Genomic DNA, 18,057 nt, shown 5'->3' with positions numbered 1-18,057 from the left:
AATATTACGTGTAAATATGCACTTAAAGGGATAATCAACCCAGAAATGAAAATGTCATAATTTTGTACACAAAAGACGATACTTTGAAAAATATTACATAGTGACCTCTTCCTTTAAGTTCCTAAAAGATGAAAGAAGGTTTGGAACAATTTGATGGAGTAAAAAAAATAAAATAAAAATTCTTACGTTTCCTTAAGTCCTCTTACGTTCAACTAATTGCATTTAATGTAAACTACATTTTCATGTCTGGGAAAAAAAAAAAAAAAAAAAAAACCTCCGTTCACACTAATGGATGGAGCATAAACACTCAACCCAAAAAATTTAACAAATCACACAACAGATAGTAAACAGTTTATTCTTGCATCTAGTAAAAACCTCTTTACATGTAGTTGTGAAGAGATACCATGCCGGGGTTCACAAGGAAAGCATGTCGACCTTGATGGAAAGATATGGTGTTCATCACAAGACATTTCCAGAACAGTATTTGCCTCACAAACATCTCCAAGATCGATGGTTTGAGACTAGACCTGCATGCAGCAACGTCCCGTTTATACGCGAGCATCTCTGTTCCAACATTGAACAAACACACAGCTGGAATTTACTCTGTAATACACCGTCTCTAAAGAAAACTCTGGAATTAAGTCAACAGACTAATAATACCGTAACATTCCTAATAATCATACGTGTATATAAAAAAAGTGATAATTTAGGACATGGATGTTTATTATTCCTGGGTAAAGGAAATATCTCGTTTTTTTTTCATATTGACCAGTTAACTATAAATGGCTCCATTATGAAGCCCTAATAAAATCATGTCCATGTGCTTTAGATGAAGATTCACTTTAGTCAGATTCAAATGAACGTGTATTATTGGAACAAAACATCTCTGAATTTAAGAGCTTGAAAAGTGCAAAAGGATATTCACACAAGATCCAAAATGTTTTACGTCTTACAGACTTGGACTTTAATATACGCTATAATCTGAAAAGAGTTTATTTCATTATCAACTAACCCAACAGTTTAAACAAACATTTAACAAAACGGAAAGAAAAAACAAAACAAAAAAACATTGTGAAGTCACAGCCATACGCTACACAATCAAATCTGAAGTGAACAGAGTCTCGAAAAACTGGCCAGTTAAAATATCAAACCTTCAACTAAAGTCATAAATTAAAAAAAAAAAAAAACTTTATTCTAATCGTAAATTTGGTTACAAAATGAACTGTATCCAATCAAAATGCGGCTGAATCTTGAGCAACGCGTAGGTGTGGCTATGACATCACAATGTGCACGAGGTCACATGACCTTATGACATCATGCTAGTGCAGTCAGTGACTATACAACACAGCAGCTGAACGAGGAGAGACGGGAAAAGAAACAGCGTCTGCATTACAGTACACAACACATTCTGGCTTTTCAACGGTCCAGCTTTCGCTCACATTAAAGACAGAAAGCAGAAGAAACCATCCACTGGGAAGCAGTGCTATTGAATAATCTCAAATAATCATAAGTACTCAAATCTCCAGCCAGCTCTAGGCTCAGCGTCACCCGATGTTTTACGAGGTGAAGAACATATGTTGAATGAAAGGCATATAATTGTTAGTGGTAGAAGCTCAAAAGTGGCAAGAATGCATCGTCAAAGTAACTGCAGCATAGGTTTCTGTAGACTCACAGAGTAGCATTATTTCCTTAGTAAAGATGGACGTTCACTTATCAGTAAATGTCTGCTACAGAGTGCTACACACTGCAAAGTGGACCTCATCAAAAATAAATCAAACCCACAGAATATATAAACATAACTGAGGTCGCTTTGCACTGGTTGACCATATTGTGTCATTTAAAGTTGTGCCATTTCATATTCGTAAGGAATCGTTCCCCTAAAGACAGCATTTCTGTGATTTTCTCCATTATATCTAAAATGTCTTTAAGTGAAACTCTATCAATACTGACACGTCTTGAAGCGCTTGCCCTGATGAGGAACCTCTCTAGAAACTACAGACCTCTTACATCCAAAGAAATCTAAGTTCAACGTACTAGTTTATATACATTTAAAAAAAAAAAAAAATTCTACTTACTACAGGAAGAGTGATGTTGGGGGTTGAAGAATGAAATTACGGTAGAAAAATATGACAATGTATAACTGAGTTCCAGGCAGTCTATTTTGGTGCTAAATACACTGTAAGATACTTTATAGCAAACAAGTCAAAAATAAAGCTCGTTCAGTGATCAAAATCATCACGATACATTGTTCTAGATTATAATAATCTGTTAGCTGTAAGCAGCAATATATCAAATTCAGGTTGAGCATTGAAGGTCAACAAACTAAGGAAAAGTCCCTCTGAAATCATAATATATTTGAAACCATCTGGAGATGATATTCTCAAATTAACAATTCAAAAAAATAGTATATGTTCCACTCCTCAGGAAGAAATGGAGTAGGCGTTTCATTAATATCCAGGTTTCAAGCAGTCGAACCCCAGTGCTGGTGACAGATTTACAACACGTACGTTAATCTCCTCGTTCTCAGCAAAACATGTGACCCGAAATTCCCACAGAAATCAAGTCTTCTGGATCCACTTCCTCTCATCACTATGCAGAGATTTTGTTATCCTTCTAGAGAAACAAATGAAGAGAGAAAAAGTGAATAGCTAAAAAAACAAAAAAAACAAGTAATTGATAGTGTATAATTTGTTTTTTCCAAAGATTAAAAAAAAAACTATTTTAACGGCTGATTGTTTGGTTTATAGCTATTGTACTAGAACATTTTCTTATAAATTTGGTCACAGGGTTGAATGGCTGTGTTACATAAATGCTATCATCCCAACAATGGGTAAAAAAAAAAAATATATATATTTTTTTTTTCTGTGCACCACTCTGCAGAAAGTGACTAAACAATTTCACATCTTTGATATCAATTTAAAGAAACGCCCCATTGTTAAACAGTGGGAGAATCAAGCGATAACAGGGTTGCACACTTTTAAGAGCGAGTTAATCTGTGGAATGTAAATTCAGTTAATTGTGGGAAAAATTACATTGTTGTATGGTTTTATTAGTTGGATACACTCGAGGTGCTCAAGTTACCAAAAATCCAAACTCAATTTTCAATCCCCTACTGCCCATTTGAAGGATGGTGTCCCCCAGGGATCTGTTCTTGGCCCACTATTATTAATTTACATACTACCCTTGCATCAAATCTTGTACTGACATGGCTTTTATTACATTTACATGCTAATGACATTCAAATATACTCCGTAAACCCGCTCTTATCCACTCAAATTGACAAAATCTCTGCCAAAAATTGGCTAACCTCTACTTTAACAGTTTTTTTTTTTTAATTAAACATTGTTATTGCTGGAACCCAGTCACTCACTAGAAGCATTCCTAATGACTCTTCTTGTAAGATAGCTGGTACTCTTATTAGACCATCTTGTACTGTTACAAATATAGGTGTTCCCAATCTGTCGGTCATTACGAATTATGTCATGACTCAACATTATGGGGTCTTACTTGGGAGCCCGAATCCTCTCTGATTAAGAGAAAACGCCAATGAAATTTGGCTAGTGGATTTTGCATGCTGAGCCACTCCCTGTGCACACAGGTATCATCGTTACATCAGGGAACAAGGGTTACGTGCGGAACAGACATGTTATTTTTTTATTCAGGGTTATAAACGGACAGCTGAACTACAGTCTGGCGCTACAGCGCCATACTGGTCAAACCGCAGTATTGCAGGCTCTTACATTAGGTCATATGAGATCAAATGACTACTCCACAACAAAAGTGTCGACAATTTTTTTGTTGTCGATAATGTCGACTAATTGTTGCAGCCCTACAACCTGGCCCCCCGGTATCTCTGTAAACTGCTCCTCCTGAACAACCCAACTCACTCATTACGCTTCTCTGATGCTGGTCTTCTCAGCATCCCTCGGTCTCACTTGCTTCAACATTACAGAATTTATATCACTTCTTAAAACTCATCTGTTCTCTTAATGTTATCATTTTTAAATGTCCTACATCTATTTATTTAATGAATGTCATCATTCTTATTGTGTCCCATTTTCTCATTGCGTTTCATTGTTTTTTTCCCCACTTGTACTAATGTCATTCCTGCTTATTATAAAGATATTAATTGTATCTTTACTGTAAAGTGTCCTTGAGCACTGGAAAAACACTATATAAATAAAACGTTTAATTAAAATCATTTTTAGCGCATTCCTGCCATCTTGTGTTAGATAAAAATAACAACAGGTCAACAATTTGTACCCTATTAGAGGAAAGCGTCATAAAATTATATTATAAAGCACATTTATATAAAATGTGGATGTATATCCGAAGAATAATTTTTGACTCGTTCATTACCCTGTATTCAAAATCAGAGAACTCTCTTCCTCCTTGACTTCCTCTGAATGCTCCTCTGAAGCCACTTCCACCAGGGTAAGATCCAAACGACCCCCGTCCGGCTCCACGGCCCCGGCCCCCTCTGAAGCCCATGCCACCACGACCTCTGAATCCTCCGCGGCCCCGCCGTAACGGGATGCCAAACGTCTCTGCGTTCATCCTACGCTCCTCCGCCCAGGTCTGCCTCCTCTCTCTTAACAATGACATGATGAAAACAAGTTCAAATACATTTTACAAATCTTTTGTTGCACATTTCTACACAAACCGAGGCTATTTCTGAAGTACTCACCGGGGGAAACCAGACACTGCAGACCTCTCCTTCCTGTTGAAAAGTCAGGTACAATGACAAGATTTACAAATTTGTTCATATCAAAGGTTTAGGCTCATATTAAAGGTGTGCTGGATGTGATGTAACCTCATGTCGTCACAGGAGATGTTGTCAAAAAAGGATTTGGATTTATCGTAGTAGCACTTTGGTACGAGAGGATCTTCCTCCTCAGCATTTCCTTCACTGTTCTGAGTGTCGACCCCTGAATCACCCTTATCCTCGCCATTCAAAGCCTTGTCCAACTTCTCATCTGAACAAACATATACAGTTAATACACAGAAATACACCTGCATTTTGCACATTGTCAAAGTGAGCTCTATACTGAATGCGTGTACTGTACCTGCACTTGCAGAAAAGATAATAATAAAGAGTACACTTTTTTTACAATTTTAACTTGTTGCTATTAACTGTAAATCTAATATGAAATAACACAAGAACACCTTAAAATAAAGTGTTACCGTATATTATTTTCATTTAGGGATGTAATGATTACCGGTTTGACGATAAATTGAGATAAAATTCCCCACGGTTAGTATTACCGTTTCATATTTTAATTATCATTAAAAGCGTATTCTATTACAGCGATTTGAACAACTCACGATAAATAAATACTGTCCAGTAATGTTGTCAAAAGTACCGACCGTGATGCCATTCGGTATTGAAATTTTAAAAACGTCCATTTCCCTCTAAGATTTGAGCGCTGTTCAAATTTAAAGTTTCAGTACCGAATCGTATCGCGGTCGGTACTTTTGACAGCACTACTGTCCAGCATTAAGCACAGTTTTCAGTAACAGTCTCACGTGCGCACAGCAGCAGAGTAACTTAGTTTCGTTTGGAGTGAAAATAGGGCGGAAAAGCTGGGAGGTTTTAAAAGAGTGCTGAGGGAATTATACAAATGAATATATGAATGAATTAATTATATGAATGCATCTCTGAAGGTTCTGACTGTCTTCAGAAACGATTCGATGGCATTTTGTTTTCATCTTCGCTCCATGTAATACCTAAAGGAACTGTTCTTAAGTCGCAATACTGCTTTGTCCATGGACTTTACGGTAAACCAGCTGTAATTCAGCTTTTCCATAAGCGCCACCTAGTGTCAGAGAGTGGATTTACAGAGACTTATATTCACATTCAGCCTGCGTGCAGTTTCTGTCTGGACAAAAAGGACTGAATTTCTATGCCCTGCTGTAAATTTTGACCGGTTGATGAAAAACAAGCTTATGTGGATTCTACACATTTAAAAAAAAATTCAGATACGTTATCTAGAATTATTTATGGAGCAGATAAAATACACAACTATTTATTAATCAATTATCATTTTGACTTAACCCTTTTCTTTATTTAAAGGCTGAAATGTGAGGTTTACCTTTTAATGAAATTATTTTTAACATTTACATTAGATATTTGAACATGCTATTAAATTGTTGTCAGTCAAATTGTCATTTAAAATCCGAACATCATTGGTAACGTTATTGTTTTAGTGATTATGCAAACAAAAATCATTTTATTTGTTGATTTTTAAACACAAAACTTGAAGTGATTTATGTGTCAGTGCTACATCTCCAGCACATTTTAACAGTACCGTGATAATACTGATAACCGTGATCATTTTGGTCACTATAATCGTGATAAGAAATTTTATTACCATTTCATCCCTATTTTCATTACAAGTACTCTTTTTAAAAGTTTGGTAACCTGTTTGTACCTTTCAGTTTGAGTTTGCTCTGGAACTCTTTGTCAATCTCATCTTTGTTGAACTGAGCGTTGGCGCTCTCAAAGTCAAAGTCTTTCTCAAACTTCATGGGTCCTTCCCTTCGCACAGGGAACCGTCCTCTACCGCGATGACCTCCGGCGCGACCACGGCGGGCAGCAGGAGGACCACCAACTGAGCAGAACAAACACACGATTATAGCTCTATATACAAATACACTGTCATAGATAAAATATACCTTTTTATAAACATTACAATAAAAAATAAATAAAATTAATAAGCATGCTGACATTCAGTTGCTAATAAAATAAATGTAAAAAGTCCATTCTCACAGACTTTAGTTAGGTTTAGTTGATGGTGTGCAGAAAAAAAGTCATTGTCTATTGAGAAGTAATCAAGCTAAATTAAAATAAAGGTAGGCTATAACTTGAAGTCACGCAAGAATCATAAAAACACACAGGCCTTTTCACACAGAGGAGATATGAGCAAATTCAGCATACTGAGTGAATCTCATGAAAACATACTCAGCTCACCATTCCACCAAAATAAAAAACAATATGCAGACATGTGCACATTTTCAAGACAATTAGGTGCCCCCGTTACAGCTTTAATTAATAACATCAGCAGACTGGTAAAGTACAAGTACAACTATTTCAATTACAATGAGACCTTTTAAATAAAACTTTCTTTAGTGAAATTAATGTCACACGTGAAGCCTACTGGTCCAAAAAAAACAGGTTTCTTAAATGCATTTGTTCTTTTGAATCGTAGGGTGAAACACTCATCAGGTTGCATGAGATTCACCATTCAGATGTTCCTCTATAAGAAAGGAGCTTGCTAAAAGCCACGGTGTGGATGCGTGAGAAATACAGATGGATAAAGCTCTTATAAGAATCATGCAGTTTTAGCATCCAACAGCACAACATGACTGCGGTGAAAGGCTTTTCAGCAGACGTGTTATAACCTGCAAGCCGTTTAGAAGTGTCCCCGTGTCCTCCTCTGGACTGACTGGACTCTGGTACGCTTGGTTTCGGGACATCTGTGCCTGGGAGAGTATAACTCTTTAAGACACATTAAGCTGTACCAAATCCTTGTAGCAGAACCTGTTTTAACAATAGTGTTGTTCATACGGTGTCATGTTTCTCTATTCTTAATATTGGCCCTTTTCTGAGAAGCCCCAATAAAAGATCTGTAATTCCTTAAAGACTACACAGAATCCATTACATTTGTCAAGTGACCCATAGTCCGAGTCATAGGCTGCATCTAATAACTACCTACCTGGAGAGCAAACTTGGCCATGAGAGGTCCAAACATTACTGTAGTACTACTGAAGGACTAACGTTCTCATTCAGCTTTTAAAACAACTAGAATGACAAATTAAATGGCCATGGATGTTAAAACACGTTCTCCAAAAGCTATGAGTAAGACTCTTAAAAATACGTGATTCACTATTGCCACATTTCAGGTGAAGTCAGACATGGGAATACCCAAACTGACTTCCCATTGTGTTCGTCATCACACATCATGGTCGCATGAAGAGACGGAGTTCAAATTCTGGGGGCAGTTCACAAGCCAACAAGAGCAAATCCTGTTAGGGGCCGTTCACACAGAGCCCGTTTTTCCTTTGTTTTTCTACGTGAACAAATGCTAGTTGGATGTGTATGACCATTGTGCTCGCACCTTTTGCAGCATCTCGCACATGATTATATTATATAATATTTAACACACATATATATACATATGTTATATATATACACATATATGTATAATACGCTATATATAACAATGATATAACATTTCTTCAAACGATTATGTTTCGTTATTGCATCACGTCTCCCATTCTGTGCTGCGCTTTTCTTTTTTTTCTTTTTTTAGCATACTTAAGTGCTGTCTCACATTTTTAGACGCCAAGACACTAAGACGCTTTCTGTGTGAACGGCCTGGCCCCTTAAAGGGATAGTTCACCCCAAAATGAAAATTCTGTAATTACTCGCTCTCATGTCGTTCCAAACACGTAAGACCTTTGTTCATCTTCGGAACACATATTAAGATATTTATGAAATCCGAGAGCTCTCGAACACTGCATAGACAGCAACGCAACTGCAATGATCCCAGGTGCAGAAACGTAGCAAAGACATCAGTAAAACAGTCCATGTGGCATCGGTGGCTCAACTTCAATTTTGCGAAGCTACAAGAATACTTTTTGTGAAAAACAAAAGGAAGCAAAACTAATTTATTCAACAATTCTTCTCCCCGAGTTACCATCTTCCACCAATTTTACCACGACGCATGTGTGTGCTTTCCCCAGAACATAATCAGCGTTGTTTATGTTCAGCATGTGCGCGTTTTCTCCTTGGCATAAACAGCGCTGATTCCGTTCTGGAGAAAGCACACACATGCATCGTGGTACTCTCTATGCAGGGTTAGAGAGCTCTCGGATTTCATCAAAAATATCTTAATTTGTGTTCCGAAGATCTTATGGGTTTGGAATGACATGAGGGCGAGTAATTAAAGACAATTTTCATTTAAGGGTGAACTATCCCTTTAAGCATCATTTGGAAAAGTGGTGACACTGAACTGCAACGCTTTGGTCTTGAGCAGCAAGTTCGTGGCATCTGGATTTATTCTCACCCCTAGTCTGTTCTGTGAGGTCCGCAGATGTCTGTGTATTGGTGGAGGCTGCACGAGTTTCCACGGGGCTCTTGCGAGCCACAGCGGTGGGAGCAGCGGCGGTGACCTTAGGTGCTGATGAGGCCGCATGTTCCGCTGAGGGGCTCTTTCTCAGAGGGTCCAGAGCCAGATTGGCGTGATCTGTATAAAAACAATGGTGAAAGTTAAAAGACTCTGACTTAATCTATCATTTAGAGGTTCGTTAAAAGGTTAAGAACTGCAGCCACCCTGATGTGAGGATATCAGTGCTGGTTAGAAGACGAAATCTGGTGAATTCCCTTAATGAAGTCATTTATTGATTAAACAGAGGTCACCACAATCCAGACACACACTCAACTAGGGCTGCCCCCTAATAGTTAGTCGACCAGAAGAGGTTTGGTCAACAAATTTTTATTAATTGCTTAAATCACAAAAAATGTGACGTGGATGTTAACGTGGAAAAATGAGCGCTGTTCATGTGTGCGGAGCGTGGAAGCTGAACAGTAGCTCACTGCAGGACAGATGGAGGCGCGGTTCTTAAAATACTTCCTCATTTTTTGCTCATAATACAGCTGTCAAATCTGTAAAGACTCTACGTTTATTTGTGTGCACTCACAATAACAAACAAAACGCGCTTTTGTAAAATAATGAAAGCAATCAGGATGCGCTTTCTGGCATCTCAGTCTCTCTGAACTTGAGCGCGAAACTGCAAAACTGTGTACATTTGTCTTACAGAAATGAAAAATACATCTATTGAGAGCAAAATGTCAACTTTCAAATAAACCAATTCAAATGGAAAAAAATTCTGCAATTATGTTATCCGTATGAAACACGCACAGGCGCATCCACCACTGCGGAGATGACGAGTCCGTGTCGCCGACTTCATCTCTTAAACCGAAAACAAAGCACTAGTTTATCAATGAATTATTAAAATGTTAATGCAGCCTCCTTTCCTCATTTATATATATATATATATATGTGTGTATGTGTGTGTGTGTGTGTGTGTGTGTGTGTGTGTGTGATGTATGTATGTATGTATGTATATAATATATATGAGTGAAGAATGTGTATTGTTTTTATACATTTGATTACTTTATCGCCGACTGTTTACTTGTCTTTGCTGAGCTTTTTTTGTTTTGTTTTTAATTTGGGCAAGTATTAGTTTTTTTGTGATATTGACTCGTGACAAGAATGATGAAATTTCTTGAGTCCATTGAGAAGTTCAAAAAGATGAGAATTAATGTTTATTGTCGGACAATAACGTCTCTGTTCATTAAAGTTAGTCTGGTCAAGTAAATGGGTTAAACAGATCGTATCCATTTTCCCAGTTACATTGTCAACTCCTGTATATCCCATTTAATGCGATTATTCCCAAATGTCTGCAGTGTGTATGTGGCCTGCAAGATATTTAGGTTATCAGAAAGCTATTAAATCCCCTCATTTTTCCTCTACATGCAGGTGCCTTAAAACTTCCCCCGATAGTGAGAAGTGAAACTGTTACGCATGAAACTTTCAAGAGACAACTGAGACCACCAAACTGTTAGGATCTTGCTGAATACTAAATTTCACACTGATAAACTGAAAGTAAAACTTTGATTTGGCAGTTAGTTGAGCCCCAAATCATTTGGCTTATGAATAGTTTGATTTTGGCCCCCAGGGAGAGGTTTACCTTCTGCAACAAATGCACTCAAAGTGTCACTGTTGAAAGCAGAGGCAACAGTACTGCTCTGAGACTAGAGATGTTCCGATACCCTTTTTCCCTTCCCGATACCGATTCCGATACCTAGGCTCAGGGTATCGGCCGATACCGAGTACTGATCCGATACCCGGGTGTGTATCTGGTTATACAGTTGTATGTACTACTAGCCCTGTATGAATTGATACAATTATTTTAGGGTGTGCTTCACCATAGATAGATTAGATAGATAGATAGATAGATAGATAGATAGTCTGGCGAGTAATTTTAACTGAATTTAAGACCGGTGGTGGTGCTTTTTTGGTCATTCAATGTTTCTGTAAAAATGGGGAAAAACTGTCAATAATACTGATAAAATAATAATCATACTATGAATTCTACTAAGAACAATATAAACGCACTAAGGATTAACGAGCTGCTGGATTCATGAATATTAATCACGTTGTCTGCATTGGCTCGAACGGATTTGCTGAAATCAAAACAGGGACGATAATAGGTGAGCCAGCCAATGAGATTGTCGTTTGCGCATTAGCTCCGCCTACTCCCGGAGAACCCGGCAGTTAAGCTGAAGAATTCCAAAGGAACTCCGTTATTTTGACAGAAAAATACAACAAAGAATAACGTTTACATACCATGCAGAATTGACAGGCTACATGTAAGACTCCCTCGCTCCCTCTCCTCTCTCTCTCTGCGTGTGAGGAAAAAGCAAAGCGACGGCGAGTCGTGCGCTTCACACTAGAGCTTACGATGCGTCAAATACAGCTGCGCTGCGCATTCATTCAGATGAACTGAAAAATATATCGCTTGACGGAGAGAGAAACTCTGAAGCGCTCAGAGTGTTCAGCGGTGACAATATATCTGTGCTAAACTTATACATAGCCTACCAGTAAAATCTGATCATTTATTAGCCAGTGGCTAATATTAGACATCATATAGTCGCCCAGGGTGAAGATTTAGTCGGCGTATGCGAGTGATTTAACTTACTGGCAATGTGCTAGCACGTTTGTATTTCTTCTTCTCTGCTCTAAATAGTGGTTGCTTGTGTGGCAACACAGCACAACTTCCTGTCTTTGCATTCTGAGCAGCGAAGAAGAATTGATTTCCGATTTGCAGCGTTAAGCAAAGCTAGCGCGCATAACTATAGGTCTTGTTTAAAAATGGTATCGGATCGGTACATGGGTTCAAGTACTCGCCGATACCGATGCCAGAATTTTTTGTGGTATCGGTGGAATTTCCGATACTAGTATCGGAATCGGAAACAACCCTATCTGAGACAGTGCTGCAGTTATGCCAGTGTCACTACCAAACAATCCCACTGTCCTTCCTGCGAGGAAAGGAAGAGCAAGCACACACATCAGAGGTGCCACAGGATCATCAAATGCGGACTTAAATATCCTGTTGTGTCACTTCTGCTCAGAACATTGTAACAAATCAACAGAGGTGTTGCAGTATTTCGCAGCTGTGTGTTATAATAAAATGTTCCTCATCTTCTCCATTATAAAGCTGTGAAGGGGACTTACCGACTCCAACAGTGCCAAACTGCGGTGAGACCAGTGGGGTGGGGTTGAACTGGGTGTATGGCGTGGCTTGTGGACGGTTGAACAGCCCGTAGGAGTTCCCAGACTGGAAGGATGGAGGGGCAGAGGAAGATCCCAAAGAGGACTAACAGACGAATAAAGCATGAGGTCACTGCTCAAGAACAATGACAGACTGAAAGCCAACACCATGCAATCTAAGAACTATCAAACAAGATTTAATTTCTTAGTACAGATTTTTGCTAATTTCATTATTTGAAAGCCAATGAGCTGCCTACCTAGACTGCATTTTTAGTACAAGTTCTTTTCTGAGGGAACTACACTGCAAAAAATGCTTTTCTTAGATTTTTTTTGGTCTTGTTTCCAGCCAAAACATCTAAAAATTCTTAAAGGGATAGTTCACCCAAAAATGAAAATTTCATATTTATCTGCTTACCCCCAGGGCATCCAAGATGTAGGTGACTTTGTTTCTTCAGTAGAACACAAACAAAGATTTTTAACTCAAACCATTGCAGTCTGTCAATCATAACTGCAGTAAATGGGCTCAACGGCTTTGAGAGTCAAAAAAAAAAACATACACAGACAAAACCAAATCCACTGCAATGTCCAACTGTCCCAACTGTTTAGATCGCTTCCGCGCATGCGTCTACTATGCAAGAGCACGTTGATGCGTCACATGCCAGATGTTGTGAACGCGCTCAGGACAGTTGGACCGTGTGGTGGATCAGAGGTAAAAAAATGATATAAATACTGTTCAGTGTCTTGCACAGACCGATTGTTTCATGTCTTAAGACCTCAATGTATCGTCACAAGCTGCAGGGTTTAATTTGGTTTTGTCTGTGTATGTTTTTTTGTCTCTCAAATCCGCGAGTCCCATTGACTGCCATTATATACTGACAGACTGCAACGGATTGAGTTAAAAATCTTCGTTTGTGTTCTACTGAAGAAAAGTCACCTCCATCTTGGAAGCCCTGGGGGTAAGCAGATAAACATCAAATTTTCATTTTTGGGTGAACTATCCCTTTAAATCAAGAAAGATTTTCTAGACAAGTAAAAATTGTCTTTTTTTTTTTAAAGTGAATTTAAATTAAGTGAGTTTTTGTGTGAAACAAGCAAAATAATCTTATTTCAAACAGAAAACAAGATACTGAGAATTTAATTTTTACGTTTTACATTTAACACAATATTAGCTTTAAATTATCTTTTGGGGGTATTTTCACAGCCAAATTTAGTTTGCGATTAAGTAATCGCAGCACTCTGTAATTAATTAGATTAAAAATGTTAATTGACTGACAGCCCTAGTAATTATTGCAACAAATTAATGTATGCGGTTGAAATATTTTAATCTCTGGCCAAATCCAGAGAACAGGTTTAGCAGATATTACAGAAACCCCAATCTTGCCTGAATCAGTACATGATATAGTTAAAAAATATATATTTAGCATTAAGCATTTAGACTTAAACATCCATCTTCTTCACTCTTCCTGTGCTTGTTTTTGTTTAATCTCATGACTACGTGGTTCCATGAGATATTTTTCTTCACGATAACGTCTCCGTTTCAAGGTTTTTAACGTCACTGGTTGATGCAGTGAAGCATTAATTTTCCAACAACAAAGCCAGACTAAGCACTAAAACAGACACAACTAAGATTGTGTACGATTATTCAATAAACACTGCTCATGTTTTACAGAAGTCTCCTGCTTCCCACTCTTTTATACTGCCTCCGTCTGCTTCTTTGTCTAATAGAAGACCGTTAATAACAGTTTTGGATACCAGAAAAAAATACATATCCAGACTTCTGTAAGGATCTGGTAAAACAGAGTGGATCCAAATTCTTGGCTTTCCTGATGTGTTGAAAGGATCTAACAATAGGCAGCTCACCAGACTTTGGCCTACATGTGCTTAAAATACACTACTTAGTTGTAATAAGTTTAACTTATTATAAATCTTCATGTTTTTGTTTGTACAGGCCACTCATTAGCCCTGAGTGTGTCCTTGTGTATACCTGAACAATGGCGGGGTCCTGAGGCAGAGAGCATGTCGGTTTGGGAGGTTCACACACCGTCAGGTCTTTGATGTCACTTCCTCTGAATATAATATACTCAAATATTTCATCCCTGGGTGCGATGGGGCGGTCCGTGGGGCGGTCCTCGGTGCCAAAAGAGCGCACTGAAACAAGAATTAAAGAGCAAATCATGAGTTTTAAATGAGCTTACATACAAGTAATTCGTCTTCCTCTGAGATTTAAATGTAATAAAGGTAATTGACTCTAATCTTCTTAAAATCAGACAGCTTTTGCACAGTAAGTAATCCAGTTGTTAAGTCTGACCTCCACTTCCAAGCAACAAACAGTGCTAATATATCCTCACAGTGCACCGTAATGCAACCGAAAGTCAAGTTCCTAACGTTTATAACAGATACCAAAATCTCAGGAGGACAGACAGTGATTTCTCTTTATGAATCAATTAAACGTGTGTCTGGGACACTGTGAGTCTGGAGTACACTGAATTTATAATATAATCTTTATATAATATTTAATCTTTATTGTTTGCTATAAATGAATAGTGCTCATAAAAAGCAGTTGAGACGGTATTCTCAAATGAAACATCACTAACAGTTTAGTTACCATTTAGTTGATAGTAAGTTTTAAGCTAAGTCACAGTGTTTCATCACTATTTTCCCCATACAGAATTGTATTAATTTGATTTATCTCTCTAGAAATTCTAAAATATAAAAATCTCTCTCTAGAAAAAAATGCTTTAAATAATTTTATTTAATTGTTTTATTTCCATTTTACTGTGAAAAATATTATTTATTTATATATATATATATATATATATATATATATATATATATATATATATATATATATATATATATATATATATATATATATAAAATATTTTTCACAGTTGTTGCTAAATAAATTAAATTTCCTTGATATATATATATATATATATATATCAAGGAAATTTAATTTAATTATTTAAAGCAACAAAAAGTTCAGTGTACTGCTTATTATACTCAAATAAATACAAATTAAATGAATAAAATTGCTCAATTAGTCCAGAGATTTAACAGTGACCACAGTTTCAATCAAACTATCATAGTTACTACTAATACAATAAAACTGTGGAAACTTTGCATTACCACATTTATTTCTTTAAAACGATCTGAAGATTTATATACATATATACACATATACATATTATATATATATATATATATATATAAAACAAAAAAACAATAGTGTGCTTACACCGTTTCAAAGGTATCCCACATGTATACTATGATTTTACAGCAGTAACAATAACAGTGATATTTTGTCAGAAACTCTGGTTAACATGGTTTTCAATAGTACGCGTCGCCCTTAGACAACAACTACCAGCTGAACAAAGGGAGCAAATCCTACATTAAACACACTAACGTGCTGAAATCCTAGAGACATGACAGACGCGATAATCTCGCAGGTCAACAGGATCGAAACATACGCGCACGAAGCACAAACCTGCCGCGAGGCTACAGCGCTCGACACTGCTGTCTATGTAGGGCAGCTCACTACATTTGAGACAGAGCCTCGTTGCTAAACACTAACGGGTATAACGCGAAATACTAACTCTTAACACGAAGCGAAGCCCGCGAGGAGTGCGTGTTGTGTCTGAGGAGTGTTTCTGACCTTTGGCGAGCGCGACGGTGGAGTTCTCCGTGTCGATGGTGTAGAGAATGCCTTCATACCGGATCTCCGCTTTACTGATCAGACTGATCTTACTCCCGATATACGGCGTGCCGCCGCTCATCGTCTCACGAACCTGCGCTAAACCGAGAAAGCTTGCGTAAAAATACAGCTGCACTTCACAGGATCAACAAACCGCTGCTGCGCGTGAGAGTGTTTGCTAATGTAATATGGCCGCCTGCATTTCAGGCCATCAGGCGGAAGTGACGTTTGACCGCCTTCGTTTCGTCAGTATCAGGGTTTCCCAACTTTTTCCTTTTTTTATTTTTTGAAAACGAATAAAATAATTTTGGTTTGATCTATCTACATTCTTCGCTTCGAAAACTGAAGCTATACTTTGTTATTTTTAAAGATTAATTGTCGGCATTGCTCACAAAAACGTCATATCCGTTAGTGCCGTGGGGGAAAACAAACCATTCGAATTAATGCGCGGAGACCTTGTTAGACGATTGATCTTTACTTTTTGTTATGATTTCGATTGATTTTTGCTTGGTGCAGTGCCGAAAAGTTGCTGTGTGGCGTTCTGTACCTCTAATAAGTATTTTTTTTAGTTTTTTTTAACCGATCTGAAGATTTATATACTGCCGAATAAACAGACGGAGGTAACCTAGCACACAACATCAGAACTCCGACAGCAGTTATTGATATACAACGTATGGAACATAACAAGCTTAATATTCATATTTATATGCACTCCAGATAGGCTAGACTTACCCTTCAGTGACCTGTCATTAGTCCAGTTCTGATGGGCTTTACAGCAACCCTCCTTCACATCAAATAAATGTCAGGTTAAAGGTTAAATGTCGTAATCTATTAAAACATTTATTTCATATTATTATAGGCTACACAATCCCTTACGAAAATTAACAATGGTATTAATATAGTAAATGTAGCTGGCTAACCGTGTTTTTTGGGCGTTTTTATTACCAGTTGTAGCCACATTTTTACTTCAAATACCATGGTTAAACCATGGTTAGTTTAGCAAAACATGTTTCATCTGTTTTTACCATGGTTTACCTATAGTAACAATGTTTTTTTTTTTTTTTTTTTTTTGGTTGTAACCACGGTTAATTTTCGTAAGGGATATTTTCATGTTATTTTATATCTTTTTATTTTACGGCGTGTATTTGTGAAAATGATTAGGCTATACGTTTAGCACACACCACATAATGCTGTGCATTTCAAAAAGTATGACAGGCTTTTACTCTAGTCTTTATCACTTTATTAAAATGAAGCAAAACAAAACGACAAATGTTTACTTTCACAAGCCTTAGGCTATAGGTTTGTAGTAAGCTGTCTCTTGCCTGGAGACTTATTCAGGTAACAAAAAGTGTCAGGAAACGACACCTCTGGCCATTTGGGTCGTTTGTCCAAAAAACAGCTGTTAAATTCAAATCAGCGTTTGACACACGTTTTTAAAGCACTGCGCATTATAACTATATGGCGTACGGCCGGGTCCATTAATATCCCATTAATATTACATGCACTCCTCTCACTGAACGTGACGTCTGCGTCTGCCACATCAAAATTACTCCGCCTGAAAGTGATGTCTGCGTCTGCTCCAAGGGTTTCCAGCACTTTCCATACACTTATTCATGCTTTATTATTTATATTCATTCTCTTTTATTGTTTTACTCCTCCTCAATTTTGTATAGTTACACTGTAAAAAATAAATGTATTTTTAACTGTAAAATTTTGTAAAAACGCTACTGAAAAAAAAACTGTTAATATGTTAACAGTGAGTTCCTGTACTATATACAGGGAAAAACTGTAAAATATCTAACCAGACATTGCATGCAATTTTACAGTAAAATGATGTTAATTGTACAGTTTTTAGAAGTAAAAATAACAAATCAATGTATAATTTACAGTCAAAAATTGTAAACTGATATTCCCAGAATTCCCTGCGTGACACTCCACATTTGAAAGTATTTTGTTTAAATAATTATGTTTTTTTTAATAGTTTTTGTTATCAGTTATGTACATTTGGGCTTTATGTTACATCTT

The 18,057-nt window shown here is 37.3% G+C and overlaps 1 protein-coding gene across 1 annotated transcript; it reads right to left on the bottom strand.

The window, feature by feature from the left end:
- Positions 1–339: 339 nt before the first annotated feature.
- Positions 340–16,254, bottom strand: lsm14aa (LSM14A mRNA processing body assembly factor a). Its single transcript, XM_058767142.1, has 9 exons — positions 15,994–16,254; positions 14,323–14,486; positions 12,303–12,444; positions 9,069–9,248; positions 6,432–6,611; positions 4,814–4,976; positions 4,688–4,720; positions 4,360–4,591; positions 340–2,613 (listed from the first exon to the last, which is right to left on the bottom strand). The coding sequence occupies exons 1-9, from the start codon at positions 16,112–16,114 to the stop codon at positions 2,590–2,592; spliced, it is 1,239 nt and encodes a 412-aa protein (XP_058623125.1). The 5' UTR covers positions 16,115–16,254; the 3' UTR covers positions 340–2,589.
- Positions 16,255–18,057: the final 1,803 nt, after the last annotated feature.

This window comes from Onychostoma macrolepis, chromosome 25 (assembly GCF_012432095.1).
Source record: "Onychostoma macrolepis isolate SWU-2019 chromosome 25, ASM1243209v1, whole genome shotgun sequence".
Lineage (NCBI taxonomy): Eukaryota > Metazoa > Chordata > Actinopteri > Cypriniformes > Cyprinidae > Onychostoma > Onychostoma macrolepis.
This window is presented reverse-complemented; position numbering and strand designations above follow the sequence as displayed.

Coding starts and splice junctions, on each gene's coding strand:
- lsm14aa (XM_058767142.1), bottom strand. CDS start 16,114: ATGAGCGGCGGCACGCCGTATATCGGGAGTAAGATCAGTCTGATCAGT. Junction 12,445..14,322: donor AGGACCCCGCCATTGTTCAG/GTATACACAAGG, acceptor TTCGTCTGTTAG/TCCTCTTTGGGATCTTCCTC. Junction 4,721..4,813: donor ATCTCCTGTGACGACATGAG/GTTACATCACAT, acceptor ACTTTTCAACAG/GAAGGAGAGGTCTGCAGTGT.